This window comes from Chlamydomonas reinhardtii, chromosome 16 (genome assembly GCF_000002595.2).
Source record: "Chlamydomonas reinhardtii strain CC-503 cw92 mt+ chromosome 16, whole genome shotgun sequence".
Classification (NCBI taxonomy): Eukaryota; Viridiplantae; Chlorophyta; class Chlorophyceae; order Chlamydomonadales; family Chlamydomonadaceae; genus Chlamydomonas; species Chlamydomonas reinhardtii.
Window position 1 is genome coordinate 1,853,001 of NC_057019.1, and position 12,896 is coordinate 1,865,896.

Genomic DNA, 12,896 nt, shown 5'->3' on the forward strand with positions numbered 1-12,896 from the left:
TACCGGTGAATGCGTTCCTTACAAAAAGCAGTTCAAATGAGACTGCGACCGCTCGAGCCCTCATCGCAAAGCGGCAGATACAAAACTTGTTTTGGTGAGAAGAGGACACACGTCGCGCCTAGCTCATGCCTGTGGCTAGGACATATGCAGAGGATGCCTAAGCTGCAGGGTTTATGGAGGTTCCGCACGCCTTCCCTAACCGCCGCAACGTAACGGCACTGGAAGCCTGCCAGAACGTGGCCCCTTCGCCAGCCCCAGCAAGCCGTCCGGCTGCTGCAACAGTTGCCAACCGGCGCACACACAGCCACTCGTAAATCCAGCCACCAACCAGCACTAAAACTCGTCCGCAAACAAACCCCCATTGCCGCCACTGGCGCCAGCTGCACCAAACCGCGACGCCGGAAGCTTTGAGGGCGTCGGCAACCCGCCCGCCTGCTGCAGCTTGGCCGGCGTAGCAATGCTCCCCACCGAGTCGCTGCGGCCGCCAAAGCTGAAAGAATCAATACCAGGCGCAGCTGCCGCGCTTGCCAGCGCGCGCGCTGGCGGCAAGCCTGGAGGGCGGCCGCCCAACGCCCCTCCACCCAACTGGGATGCCCCAATGTCCGCACCCAAGCCGAACTCCTCCTCCACGTCCTCCGCCACCCCGCCCAGCCCTCCGGCCTCCGGCGCGCGCTGGATGCGCCGTGGCGCGGGCCCTGCCGAGCCGAAAGGGTCCGCACCAATGTCAAGCTGCGGCGGCGGCGGCGGCCGCTGCAGCGCCAGCGGCGGCGGCGGCGCCAGCCCCAGTCGCTGCTCCGCCGCCGTGGCGGTGGCGTCCAAGGCCTCCTCAGGCAAGTCATCCAGACCGCCGCCGTACGACAGAGGCGAAGGACCCGGGATGATGCCGCCGCCGCGCGGCGGCGGCCGGCCCAGCGGCGGCGGGGCCAGCGGCAGCGGCAGCGGCGGCGCCGCCACCGCCTCCGCAACGTCGGCTTCAAGGCCGAAACCGCCAGCGGCGCCGTTGACGAGCGCCGCGGTGCGGCGTGCGCCTGGCGGCGCCGGCGGCAGCCCCGGTGGCGGCAGCGCTGCGCTGACAGTCTCAATCTCTTGGTCCAGGCCATAGCCCAAGTCGCTAGGATAGGGCCGCGCCAGGGGTGCCGGCGCCAGGGGTGGTGCCAGCGGCGGGGCCAGCCCCAGAGTGGAGGGCGGCGGCCCGCCCAGCAGCTGCAGCTGCGGCTGCCCTGGCGGTGGGAGAGGCGGCATGAGCGGCGGCTGCAGCTGGCCGGCGGCGATGGCGGCGGCGGACGCCGCCACCGACTGCTGCTGCTGCAGCGCTAGCTGCGCTTGCTGTTGTTGCTGCTGCTGGTAGGCCAGCGCTTGTGCTTGCTGCTGCTGCTGCTGCTGCTGCTGCTGCTGCTGCTGCAGCTGCAGCTGCTGCTGGTAAGCTTGTGCTTGCGCTTGCTGTTGTTGTTGCTGCTGCTGGTAGGCCAGCGCTTGTGCTTGCTGCTGCTGCTGGTAAGCTTGTGCTTGCGCTTGCTGTTGTTGCTGCAGCTGGTACGCCTGTGCTTGCGCCTGCTGCTGTTGTTGCTGTTGTTGCTGCTGCAGCTGGTAGTTCTGAGCGGAGGCTGCCTGCGCCTGGGCTTGCGCCGTGGCCTGCTGCTGTTGCTGCAGCGCGAGCTGTGCTTGCTGCTGCTGTAGGTAGGCCTGCTGCTGCTGCGCCGCATTCTGCAGCTGCTGCGCCGCCTGCTGCTGCGCCTGCACCTGTTGCGCCTGTGTCTGCTGCTGCTGCTGCAGCTGCTGCTGGTACGTGAGCTGCTGTTGCTGCTGCTGGAACGGAGGCGGCGGCTGCAGCATGGCGGCCGCCGCCCGCGCCGCCGCCGCCTGCTGCGCCGCCTGCTGCTGCTGCAGCTGCAGTCCCGCCATCTGCGCCTGCATCTGCGCCATCACCTGCGCCTGTTGGTCCAGGGGCATCACCCCCGGCTGCTGCAGCTGCTGCAGCTGCTGCGCCGGCCCCAGTGGCTGTAGCGGCAGCGGCCCGGTGGCGAGGCCGCCGGCGGCCGCAGCCGCGGCAGGGTCCACTTGGCCAGCCGCTGCGGCCGCCGCGGCCGCGGCAACTGCAGCCGGGTCAGAGCCGTCGCCGGGCGTGCCGCCGCGGCGGAACACGCGCTTGTACCACGGCGCGTTGGGGTCCACTGCGGGACCGGCCGCCGCCGCGGCCTGGCCCGGCTGCGGCTGCGGCTGCTGGCCGCGCTTGAAGGGGCTTATGGATCTCACAAGCGACTGCAGCCACAGAAATCACGTATGGGGGCAGCAGTAGGCAAACAGAGGAGAGCAGACTGCGGAAAGTAGGATGATGTCGTGTGCACACGCAAGGATAGCACACAGCGCAACGCGCACGAGCACGCCACGAACGTAAGTACGGGCACTGGGCCTACCGCGAAGCGGCTCTGTGGCTGCGTCTGCGTCTGCTGCCCCGCCATTGACACAGGGCTGCCGAACGCGCCCGGCAGGCCGCCCGCCTGCTGCTGCTGTTGCTGCTGCGCGATGAGCAGCATGACGGGCGGCGGCAGGCCGTTGGAGTGCGTGTGCAGCCGCGGGTCCACCAGCGGCTGCGTGGCGGGCTGCGGTGCGCAGGTGCGTGGAGCGGGAGCGGGGGGGCAAGCGTGTGAGCGTACACGTGAGCTGGTGAAGAAGGAGCGAAGCCCCGGAACGTGAGATGCGTGCAGAGGCTTGCAGGCTGCTGCAACTGGGCGCTTACGCTTGTGCTTGTTGGTGCGTGTTCCAGCCTCCCCTTTTCCATGTAAAGTGCTTCTCGCGGGGTGTGGGGACCCTGTTCGCGCGGCCACATGCGCCCACGAACGCACCCCAAAATACCCGCGGCTCCTTTCGAAGGTCTCACGCGGCCTTCCCATATTCCACGATTGCACCAGGCCTGGTACACGCAATCCCCGCGCCATGCGCCCCGCCTCCCCGTTCACTCCGACTCCCTCCCCCTCCCAACGCCTGCCCCCTCCTCCCTCCGCCGCACACACCTGCGACACACCCAGCTTCACACCCAGCTGGTGCACCGCGCGCGTGCCGCTGCCCTGAGGCGGCGCCGTGCCCGGCCGCTGCTGCTGCATGCCCACGCCGCCCGGGTAGGCGCCCGGGCGGCGGCGCGGCCCGGCGGTGCCGGGCCGCTGCTGTCCTGCCGGCGGCGCGCCCGGCGGCCTCTTGCCGGTCATGGCTGTGTAGTAGTTCTGCATCGCCTCGAGGTGGTCCAACACCTGGCGAGAGGGTGAGAGCGAGTGTGGGGCCGGAGCGTGTGATGAGGTGAGAGCGTGGGGCCGCAGTGGGGCAACAGGCGGATGGTACCTTCGCATACACAGCCACACAGCCACACGCTGCTGCTGGCGCCCCCTCCCTCTGCTTCCCACCTGATCCGCCGTGGGTCGCGGCTCCCTGCAGGGCGGCTTGGGCGTCATGTCCATCACCGCGTCACTGATGGACTGCTCGCGCATCATGCTCCGCCTGCGACGACGTGTGTGTGAGGGCACCAGCAAAACGTGTCAGCAACACTAGTGAGGTGAGCTTGGCGCCAGTCATTGCATGCGCGAGAAGTTGGGTTGAAATGTGTGGATGTGGATGTGGTTGGATGTGGTGGTGGTGTTCGTGATGCTTGCCAATCCGTCAGCCCTGGCCAGCCACTCGCGCGCGCACGCACCGCGTCTGCATGATGGCCCGGGCTGTGTCGTCTGGCAGGCTCCTGAACCACTGCTGCGCCGAGCGCGTGTGGTTGGGGTTAGGAACCTCGACCTGCAAGCCAAGTGCGAGACCGACGTGCAGGGACAGGGGCAGGGACTCAGCTGGCAAGGCCGCGCACACTGGACAGGCGTGAGCAGTCACGGGGAAAGTGGGGGTTGCGAGCCAAACCCTCCTCACTGTTGTCGAGGGCAGTAGCGTCGCCTCGAACGACATCGACACCGGCTCCAGGATGAGAGAAACATCTTCGCCAGTGATTAGCCGCTTCCACTCGAGCTGGCGCGGGTAGCGCCAGTCATCGTAGTCGCGCTGGCCTGCGCAGAATGGTTTGCTTCAGCCACCACACGCAGAAATATAATGTATTGGCCGCCCTGGCCTACTCACTCTGCGGCGGACCGCAACACGCCATATCGATGGCACCAAGTTTGAGCACCTTTCGCCTCCCGCCCGCCGATGCTGCAGCGACCTTATGCAATGGTCTCTATACTAGCTGCTAAGCATATTGGCGCAAGCCGCGTGACTAAAGAGCACAACTTGTTAGTGGGTCATGGAGCATGCGACTGGACAGCAACCGTTTTGGCGCTGGCTCGCACGATTGAACGTGGGTGACTGTTATAATGGGCTATAATGTTTGGCATATAAGGTTGGTGCGCTTACTTCGCTTGTTGACAAGTTGGTGACCCGCGATTGCCCGCCGCGTGCGTGCCGGCGGGTCGCAGGCAAGCCCGCCCGGAGCCTTATCCCCGGAGCTCCTGCGCATCCCAACCCGCCATGCCCACCCCCTTCCTGTCTCTGTTGACATACATCATGCAGCGCTGGTCTAAGCAGTGGTGATGGTTTCGGGGGGTGAGGCCCGAGGGCGACCAAGGACCCGCGTGTGCGTGCGCTCGCGGACGATGCGCTGGCCGCGTCCGCCACCTTGCCCCTCGGCAGCTCCAATTATCTATCGCACACAACTGGACAAGGTACTAGAGCACTTGACGATGCAAAATCGGCCACTCGTAAAAGAACGCGATACACATTCCCGCCTTCGCCCACGTCATACCCCCGCGGCCCGACTGGAGGTCCTACTCCGGCTCCGCGCACGGGCCGCACGCGGTCCTCGCCGCAGCCTGGGCGGCTTCTATCCTACTGTATTGCGCTGTTACCGCGCTGGGCCGTCAGTTGGCGCGCGGGTCGCATAACCCACGGGAGCGCGCAACAGCAGTAGTAATATCATAGCATCGGCGACGCCTGACACCGGCGGTGCCATTGGGCCGGCCCACGCTGCCGTCAGGACCAGCCCAGCAGGGCAGTGCAAGCCGCAGAGTCACAGTCACCGAGGAGGTGAGCTGGGGGTTCCTCAGTCTGTGCCTTCCGTTTGTATGGTGTAGGCCTGATCTGCCCATGTGGAGGTCTGAATGACTTTGCTTGCGCACAATTACAGAGGTTCGCGCTAGCTATGGGTGGCGAGGGACCGGACAATGCCGCAGCGGCAACTGACGCCACCACAGCGCCGGCGCCGCAGCCCTCCGCGCCCAGCCTTGGCGCGGCGGCGGCAGACCAACGCGGCCGCGGCGCAGCTACTGGTGCCGCGGACAGCCAAGGAGCTGGCAGCGGCGCCGCCGACGGCAGCCTGGAGCTTGACACCGCTGTTGGCGCCCCTACTCAGCAGCAGGTCGCCGGTGGTGGCACAGCACCAGCCCCAGCGGCGACTACTGATGACAGAACGGCGACTCATCTAGACGTCGTCCAGGCCGCACACGCCGGCGGTAGCAGGACGCCAGCAGCACAACCGCAGCCAGCAGAAACGGCAGGGCCGAAGCCGGCAGGGCCGAAGCAGGCGGCGGAGCCGGCGGGTCCAGAAGTGACAGCGGCCCCGGAGGCAGCGGCAGCAGGGGCCCCGGCATCGGCCGCCGCCACAGCCGCCGCCGCCTCCTCTACTCTGGCTGACGCACTGTTGCAGGTCCTGCCCGCGCCGCCACCCGTGCAGTGGGTGTCCAGCCTGCAGCTCCTGCGCCACCGGCTGAGCGCCGCGGCCGCGCACTCCGCCGCCGACACCGCCGCTGCTGCTGACAGCAGTGATGGCGGTGATGGTGATGCAGGAGCGGCCACCATCGCCGCCGACAGGGCTGCTGCTGAGGGTGCTGCTGCGGGTGCTGCTGAGGGTGCTGCTGGCGACGCGGCGGCCGCGGCACAGCTGCAGACGTCCCAGGCGCAAGAGGCGGCGCGTCAGGCGCGGCTGCATGCAGTGGCTCAGCAGCTGTCGGCTGAGGCGGGCTGGCCGCTGGAGGTAGGTGCGGGGTAGTAAGCTGACGGGATGGGCGGTGGGTGTCTGTGCAGTGGTAAGTGGAAAGCGGTAAGCAGGCGTCTGGGCGAATGGCGAGTTTGCAAAGGAGTCGGTCGGTGGGCACAAGGGTACGGTGTTAACAAAGGCCGCACAACAGTACGGGAGCGAGACATTATGGGGATGGAGGCTGCGGGGTGGTGGTCCTCGGGCTCCTCACTCCGCAACCTGACGTCGGCATGTCACAACAGGCTGTGGCAGTAGCAGTAGCATGAGCCATGCGGCAGTAGCAGTAGCAGCAGAATGAGGCAATTTGGGGATGGGGCCTGCAAGCCGGCGCTGTGTCCGGTGGTTTCCAAACTCCTCACCGACTCTTTCTTATATGCCTGCGCCGGTCACGTGGCACGACGCACAGGTGGCACTGGCCTGGATGCCGGAGCTGGTGGTGGCGGACGGCGCGGTGGGTCGGGGGGTGAGGGGCGTGGGGACTGGGGGCGTGCATGTGGCGGCGGTGTGGGAGCCTGCTGCAGCCTGCCTGTACGGGGCGGGTATGGGCGGGTGCAGAGATCGCAGCGTCGTCACATGTGCCATACTGGACCTGCGTGTGTGTGGTGAGGGTGGGGGGTGCAAATACTGGCCCACACTAAACAGCTGGGGGGGCTGGGCCGTCAGGCCCCCTGCCGCTGGCAATCCACCGTTGCTGCCTGCCCCACTGCTGACGCTGTCGCTGCCCCATGCGACCCCTTCGGCCCCTGCCTCTGCCTCAGAGCCGCGCGCGCTTCAGCTCCACACAGCAGCTGGGGCTGGTCGTGGACGTCTCCATGGATCACAAGGTGGGGGAATGGGTGGCTGGATGGGTTGAGCGCATGGCGTAGCAGCTATGGCATGTGTAGGCAGGGCGCATTCCCTAGATGGCACCCGAGCCGGTGGGCCGGTATCTGCATGGCTAGCTGTCGTGCTCCCTAGATGGCACCGCGCAGTGCAAGCAGATATCGGCCCACCGGCTGCGTGCTAGCTGGCTCCTTCACCACCACCTCCATCTCCATCTTGCTCCACCTCGGCCGCCACCTCCACCATCACCAAGGCATCCGTATGGCTCCATGTGGGTCGCCCCCGCCTGCACTGCTGCTCGCTACGCGCTCACACATGCAGGTGATGCTGTGGTTCCATGGCTGTGTGCCGACCGTCGTGCAGCAGAACGGCCAGGTGCGGGCGGGCGGCACGGTGTGAATGTACTGCTTGGTCTGGTTTGGAATGGGGGCGGTACGAATGGTAACCCGTGCCCAACAACTCTTGTCGTCCCATTGGGCAAATGATTGAATGCTTTCCTTCATGTGCATGCGCAGGACATCCGGGCGGGCGAGCTGGTGACCCTGCAGACCATGCTCCGCGCACTGCAGCCCGTGCCGCCGCCACCGGCCGCGCCTCTGCAACCGCCACCGCCGCCGCAGCCGCAGCCGCCGCAGCAGCCACATGCAGTGCTACAGCCGCAGCCGCCACATGCAGTGCTACAGCCGCAGCCGGTGTCGCAGCCGGCGCCCGGGCTGGAGCCGCAGCAGCCGGAGCCGCAGCAGCAGTTGCTGCTACAGCCGCAGCCACTGCTGGCCGTGTCACCTGCCGCCTACGCCCACCTCAATGACACGCCCTACCAGCAGCAGCACCACCAGGTGGACAGTCGCGGGACCCCTCGCGGCACATCGCCACTGGAGGAGCAGCAGCCGGAGCAACAGCAGCGAGCAGAGCCGCAGCAACCGCCAGCGCAGCAGCAGCCGCAGGCGCAAGGTAGGGAGGAGGGGGAGGGGCCGGCGCCGCAGAATCGTCAACTGCAGGGGGATGCAGCCGCTGGAATGCCCACCGTTCTCTCCAGCGACGCTGCCGGAGGCACCGCACCACGCGAGCCGCCGGCGCACCTGCAGCAGCAGCAGAAGCAGCAGCAACCGCCAGCGGCTCAGGCCCAGCAGGGCACTTCCAATGACGGCGTCGCTGTGAAGGACAAGGGGGCCCAGCGGGGCGGCGGGCAGGAGCATGAACAGACCCGCACACACCATGCCCCCCACCGCCACGTCCACAACCGCCATAACAAGCGCCAAGCCGCTGCAACCCCACAACAGCAGTCGCCGCAGCCGCGCGCTGCCCCGTCCCGCGCGAGCGAGGTCAGCGGCGGGCGCGGCCGCAAGCGGGGTGCGTTGCTGGACCAGCAGCAGCAACAGGAGGAGGAGGAGCAGCAGGGCCGGCGGGTGGTGCTGAAGGAGGAGGAGGAGGTCAGCAGCAGCCCACGGCCGCCGCACCTGCCCCTGACCGCCGGCCGCTGCGCCGCCTCCTCGCACGGCAGTGGCAACACGGCGGACGGCGGGGCGGCAGCTGGCGGCGGCGGCGGCAATGGCGGCTCGGTGCGGCTCAACGGCGGCCCGGGAAACGAGGAGCGAGGTGGCGGCGGCGTTGAGTCCGCCGCCGCCACCACTGCTGCCGCCGCAGCCGCCCCAGCGGTCGCCGCGGCCGCGCCGCCTGCCAGCGCCGTTGGCGCCGGCGGGGTGGGTCCTGGTGGTGGTGAAGAACAGCAGCCGCCCTCACAAGCAGTACTGCCGCTGTCCGAGCGGACCGGTGCGGCTGCCGATGCGCCCGCGGGTGAAGCCCAGGCAGGTGCAGGAGACGGAGGAGTCGAAGGAGGTGCAGGAGACGGAAGAGGCGAAGGGGGTGGAGGAGATGGAGGAGATGGTGGCTATGGGTCACCACTGCGGGCGGCAGTAGCCGCAGGGGACGCCAAGGCTCCGTCCAGCCCCGTTGACAGCCGGGCCGCGCTGCAGCTGCCCTGGGCTGGCCACTCGGTGGCCGCCGGGCCGCCTGCTACTGCTGCTACTGCCGCTCCGGGCACCACTGCTACAGCCACGGCAGGGCACACTGCAGAGGCCGCCGGCATGGGTGGCGGGCAGGAGGCCCCGTTGGTGACGCCTCAGCTGGTGCCGGTGTTCATCACAGCTGGCGTCGGGCGCGGAAGCGAGGTCAGCGGGGGAGCAGCGGCGTCAAGGGGCAGTGACGGTGGTGGTGGAGTACTGCTCCACTACCTGCACCGCCCGTCATCGCCCGGCAGCCGCCTGGAACTGATGCAGCAGCAGCAGGCGCCCGAGCGGGGAGTTCTGGCGGCCGGCGTGGCGCCAGCCGCCGCCGCCGCCGCCACAGCACCAGTGGGCGCTGCCGGCGCCGGCGCCGCCACCAGTGGGTTTCAAGCCCCTGCTGCAGCTCAAAAGGAGAGGTCGCCGCCAGCTACTGCCTCCCCGCCTTCTGGCGGACAGCAGCAGCAGCGGGTGGGGACGGCGACAGCCCAGCAGGCGCTGCAGCAGGGCACGACAGAAGCCCTGAGCTCTGGCGCAGGCATGGCAGCAGCGCCCGCCCCACAGCACCATCACCCTGAGCAGCTACAGCTACAGCCGCCCGCCGCCGCTTCCACCCTGCCAGCACCCGCTGCCCCTCTTCCTGCTATTGCCGCCCCTGCTGCTGCGGCGGTGCCGCCAGTGCCATCGCTGGCGGCGGCGCAGCTATCGCTGCAGCTAGGGCGGCTACAGCAGCTGATGGAGTCCAAGCGACAGGCGTTCATGGGCCTGCAGGCTGCGCAGGAGCAGTGCCAGCGCACACGTGCCGATCTGGAGGAGAGGCTCCGTCGGGAGCAGCAGCACGCGGCGCAGGTGCTTCAGCAACTAGTGTCCACACACGGCGGCGGTGCGGGGGGCGAGCAGCAGGAGGAGGTCAGGGCGAGGTATGGGCGGCAGCTGGGGCAGCAGCTGGCGAGCAGCTGCGCGCCGTGGCGGGAGCAGATGGAGCGGTCGGAGGTGGTGGTGGAGCAGGTGAAGGCGCAGCAGCGTGGGCTGCTGTTTGAGATGCAGCAGCTGCTACAGGCGCAGATGCAGGTGCAGGTGCAGATGACGGCCCAGGCGATGCAGGCGCAAGCGCAGGCGCAGGCGCAGGTGTCAGGGCCGCAGCAACTTGCTGCTGAGACGGCGGCGGCCGGCACGGCGGGTGCGGGCTCGGTTAGCGGCGGCGTAAGCGGCGGCGTGGTTGGCTCGGGTGCGGATGCCGCCGGCGCAGGAGCGCACGAGCTGCTACTGCAGCGAGCGCAGCAGGTACAGCAGGGCCAGACTCAGCCGCCGCTGCCTGTTGGTGCGGCGGGTACGGCAGCGGCGGGCGTGCTGCCGCTGATCGTGCCCCGGGGCAATCATGTGTCTTCTGCGGGCACACCGCCACCGCCACAGGCGGCCGCTGCAGTGACGGGCGCTGAGGGAGCCCTGGGTCTCCAACAGCCACCGCCGCAGCCGCAGATGCTGCAGCCGTCACCCTTGCTGCCGCAGCAGTTGCTGCAGGCACACCTTCCTCCACAGCAGCGGGACCCGCAGCAGGGGCAGCGATTGCCAGCCATGTTGCTGCCGCGACAGGCGTCAGCCCAGGAGCAACAACAGCAACAGCAACAGCTGCTAGCCTACGGCGGCAGCAGCGGCGCAGCCAATGTGCCGCTGGCTGGCCAGCAGCAGCAGCAGCAACAGCCCGCGGGGTTCGTGCCATGCGGCGTGCCGGCGAGTGGCACTGCTGCTTGGGCCGGCGTCAGCAGTGCCAGCGGCGGAGGCTCTCTCCTGTACGGCGGCGGTGGCCCACCTCTGCCGCTGCCGGCATCTGCAATGATGGCTGCTGCTGGTGCTGGAGTGCCGGATGGTGGCATTGGCGCTGTGGGCATGGGCGGCGGCGGCGGCGGCTTCTGCGGCGGCGGCGGAGGCGGCCTGCCAAGTGGCGCTACTGTGGCTGCAGGCGGTGGCGGCGGCGGCGGCGGAGGCGGCATGGTTCCTCAGCAGGGCCCTGGCGCCGCGCCGCCAGGGTTTGGCTACCCGCTACTGTTCCTCCAGCAGCAGCATTGCCTGCAGCAACAGCACCAGCTGGGGATGCAGCAGGCACAGCTGCAACTGCCGCATCAGCAAGGACTGCCACCGGCTGTGGCGGTGGCGGCGGCCGCGCAGCGGCTGGCCGGCGGCGGCGATGCCGGCGGCGGTGAGCGCGGCCGCCCCCGGCGGCGCATTAAGCGGCGGCGGTACAATGACGAGATATACGACAGCGATGATGATTACGTGATGAGTGACTACGATCCGAATGACAGTGACTACGCCGCTGGCGGCCGGGGCGCTGTGGCGGGGCGTCTGTCGCTGAGTAGCACGCATCGAGCGAGCGTCAGCGGCGCCGGGGGAGCCAGCGTTCGCAGCCGCGCCGCCGGGGTAGGCAAGGCGGGGGCTAGCGGCGCCGGCGGTCACAGCAGTGGAAAGGGCAAGAAGGCACCGGCTGGGAAGGGTGTGCAAGGAGGCAAGCCGGCCGCTGGGACCAAAGGTGGCAAGGCTGTTCCTGCTGCTGCAGGAGCTTCAGCGCAGCTGCCGCTGGATGCAGCCGCTGACATGACAGCAACGGCCGCGCTAGGCTCTGAGGCGGCGGGAGGAGGCAGAGGCGGAGGCGGAGGCTTTACCAGCAGAGACCTGCCAGCCGCATCCGGCGCCGCCTCCTCTGTTGGCGGCCTGCTTTCCAACTCTGCTGGCGCACCCGAGGTAACGCCGGCCAAGGCAAGTGCCAGCAGTCACGGTGGCTACGGCCACAGCTACGGCAGCGGCGGTAACAAGCGCGCTCGCTGCACGGGCGGCTGTGGCAGTTCCAACGCGGCGCGCAGCTGCAGCTGGTGTCTGTGCATGTCGTGTTGCAGCGCTCGATGCGCCGAGAGCGGCGAGACCTGCAAGTACAAAAATCATGCGGAGCGCGCGGTGGAGGCGCGGCGCATTGGCGCGGGCGCCGCTGCTGCCACTGGTGCTCCCGCGGCGCAGGAGGGTGGCAGAGCGGCGGGACCGCCGGCGAAGCGGCTGCAGGCGCCCCAGCAACAGCAGCAACAGCTCCAGGCAGGCGCTGGCGCAGAGGAAGGTGGTGTTGGCGTGCGGCGACAGCAGCAGGCAGAGGGCGAACAGGACGGGGCGGCGGTCGGGGAGCGGCTTCTGCAACAGCAGCGACAGAATCTGTCACCGCAGCAGATGCAGCAACAGGTGGCGCAGGGCCCGGGTCTCGGGGCCCAGCAAGTGCAGCCCTCACCGCTGGCCCTGCCCCTGCCGCAGCAGTTCCACCTCGCCTGGATGCTGCAGCAACAGCAGCAGCAGCAGCAGCAGTCATTGATGCAGCCGCAATCACAGCTGCAGCTGCAACAGCAGCCGCAGCAGCAGCCACAGGAGCCGTCACTGCAGCCAACGGTGGCGCATGCGATGCAGCACCTGCAGCTGATGCTGCAACAGCAGCCAGGACCGCAGCAGCAGCAGCAGCAGCAGTAACACGCGAGTGCAGCGTTTAGACCGCGAAGGGGTGTGCTGTGCAGGGACAACGGTGCGGTAAGAGATTGCATTCACGGCCGCTCGATAACGCAGGGCAGACCGCGCCGGGCCGCGCTGGGCCGCGCGCACTGCTGGGGTCCACAGTTCGCGAGTGGGCCGGAAGACGGTACTCGACGCGTTGGTCGTGGAGGAGGCCGGTGAATGAGGATTGCTGGACGGTTGGCATGCGTGGTTGGCATGGTACGGATCCTTTTGATGAAGGTGCAGGGACTGAGGGAGGGGACATTGCTGAAGCTGGACTGTAAGCGAAGGTCGCAACCGGACTGGAAGCGGGAATGGGCAGCGGCAGCACCATCCACAACCCAACTTCAAGGTTGTGTGTTAAGGAAGTTGTTGACGTGTGGCGCGGTTGAGCTGGGGACCACCATATGACACACCCGACATGAGTGCACGCGTGTAAAACCCTGGATCGAGAGGCAGCTATCGGCCATGCCCGCAGCTGGCACCTTAATGCCATGTTGTCGAGGCAGTTGCGCCTTGCATGCAGTGCTCAGATAGCGGCCGGCGGCCATCCTGCG

At 68.3% G+C, this 12,896-nt stretch overlaps 2 protein-coding genes across 2 annotated transcripts; one reads left to right on the forward strand and one right to left on the reverse strand.

Moving 5' to 3' along the window:
• Positions 1-6: 6 nt before the first annotated feature.
• CHLRE_16g655515v5 (uncharacterized protein) lies at positions 7-4,326 on the reverse strand. The gene is made up of 7 exons (XM_043070887.1): positions 4,105-4,326; positions 3,901-4,034; positions 3,683-3,774; positions 3,396-3,489; positions 3,012-3,245; positions 2,415-2,600; positions 7-2,259 (listed from the first exon to the last, which is right to left on the reverse strand). Exons 1-7 carry the CDS (start codon positions 4,127-4,129, stop codon positions 334-336), a joined length of 2,691 nt encoding a protein of 896 aa, XP_042915529.1. The 5' UTR covers positions 4,130-4,326; the 3' UTR covers positions 7-333.
• A 370-nt stretch (positions 4,327-4,696) lies between these two features.
• CHLRE_16g655550v5 (uncharacterized protein) lies at positions 4,697-12,790 on the forward strand. The gene is made up of 6 exons (XM_043070888.1): positions 4,697-5,046; positions 5,147-5,992; positions 6,402-6,446; positions 6,754-6,819; positions 7,139-7,192; positions 7,333-12,790. The coding sequence occupies exons 2-6, from the start codon at positions 5,162-5,164 to the stop codon at positions 12,316-12,318; spliced, it is 5,982 nt and encodes a 1,993-aa protein (XP_042915530.1). The 5' UTR covers positions 4,697-5,046; positions 5,147-5,161; the 3' UTR covers positions 12,319-12,790.
• The last annotated feature ends 106 nt before the right edge of the window (positions 12,791-12,896 follow it).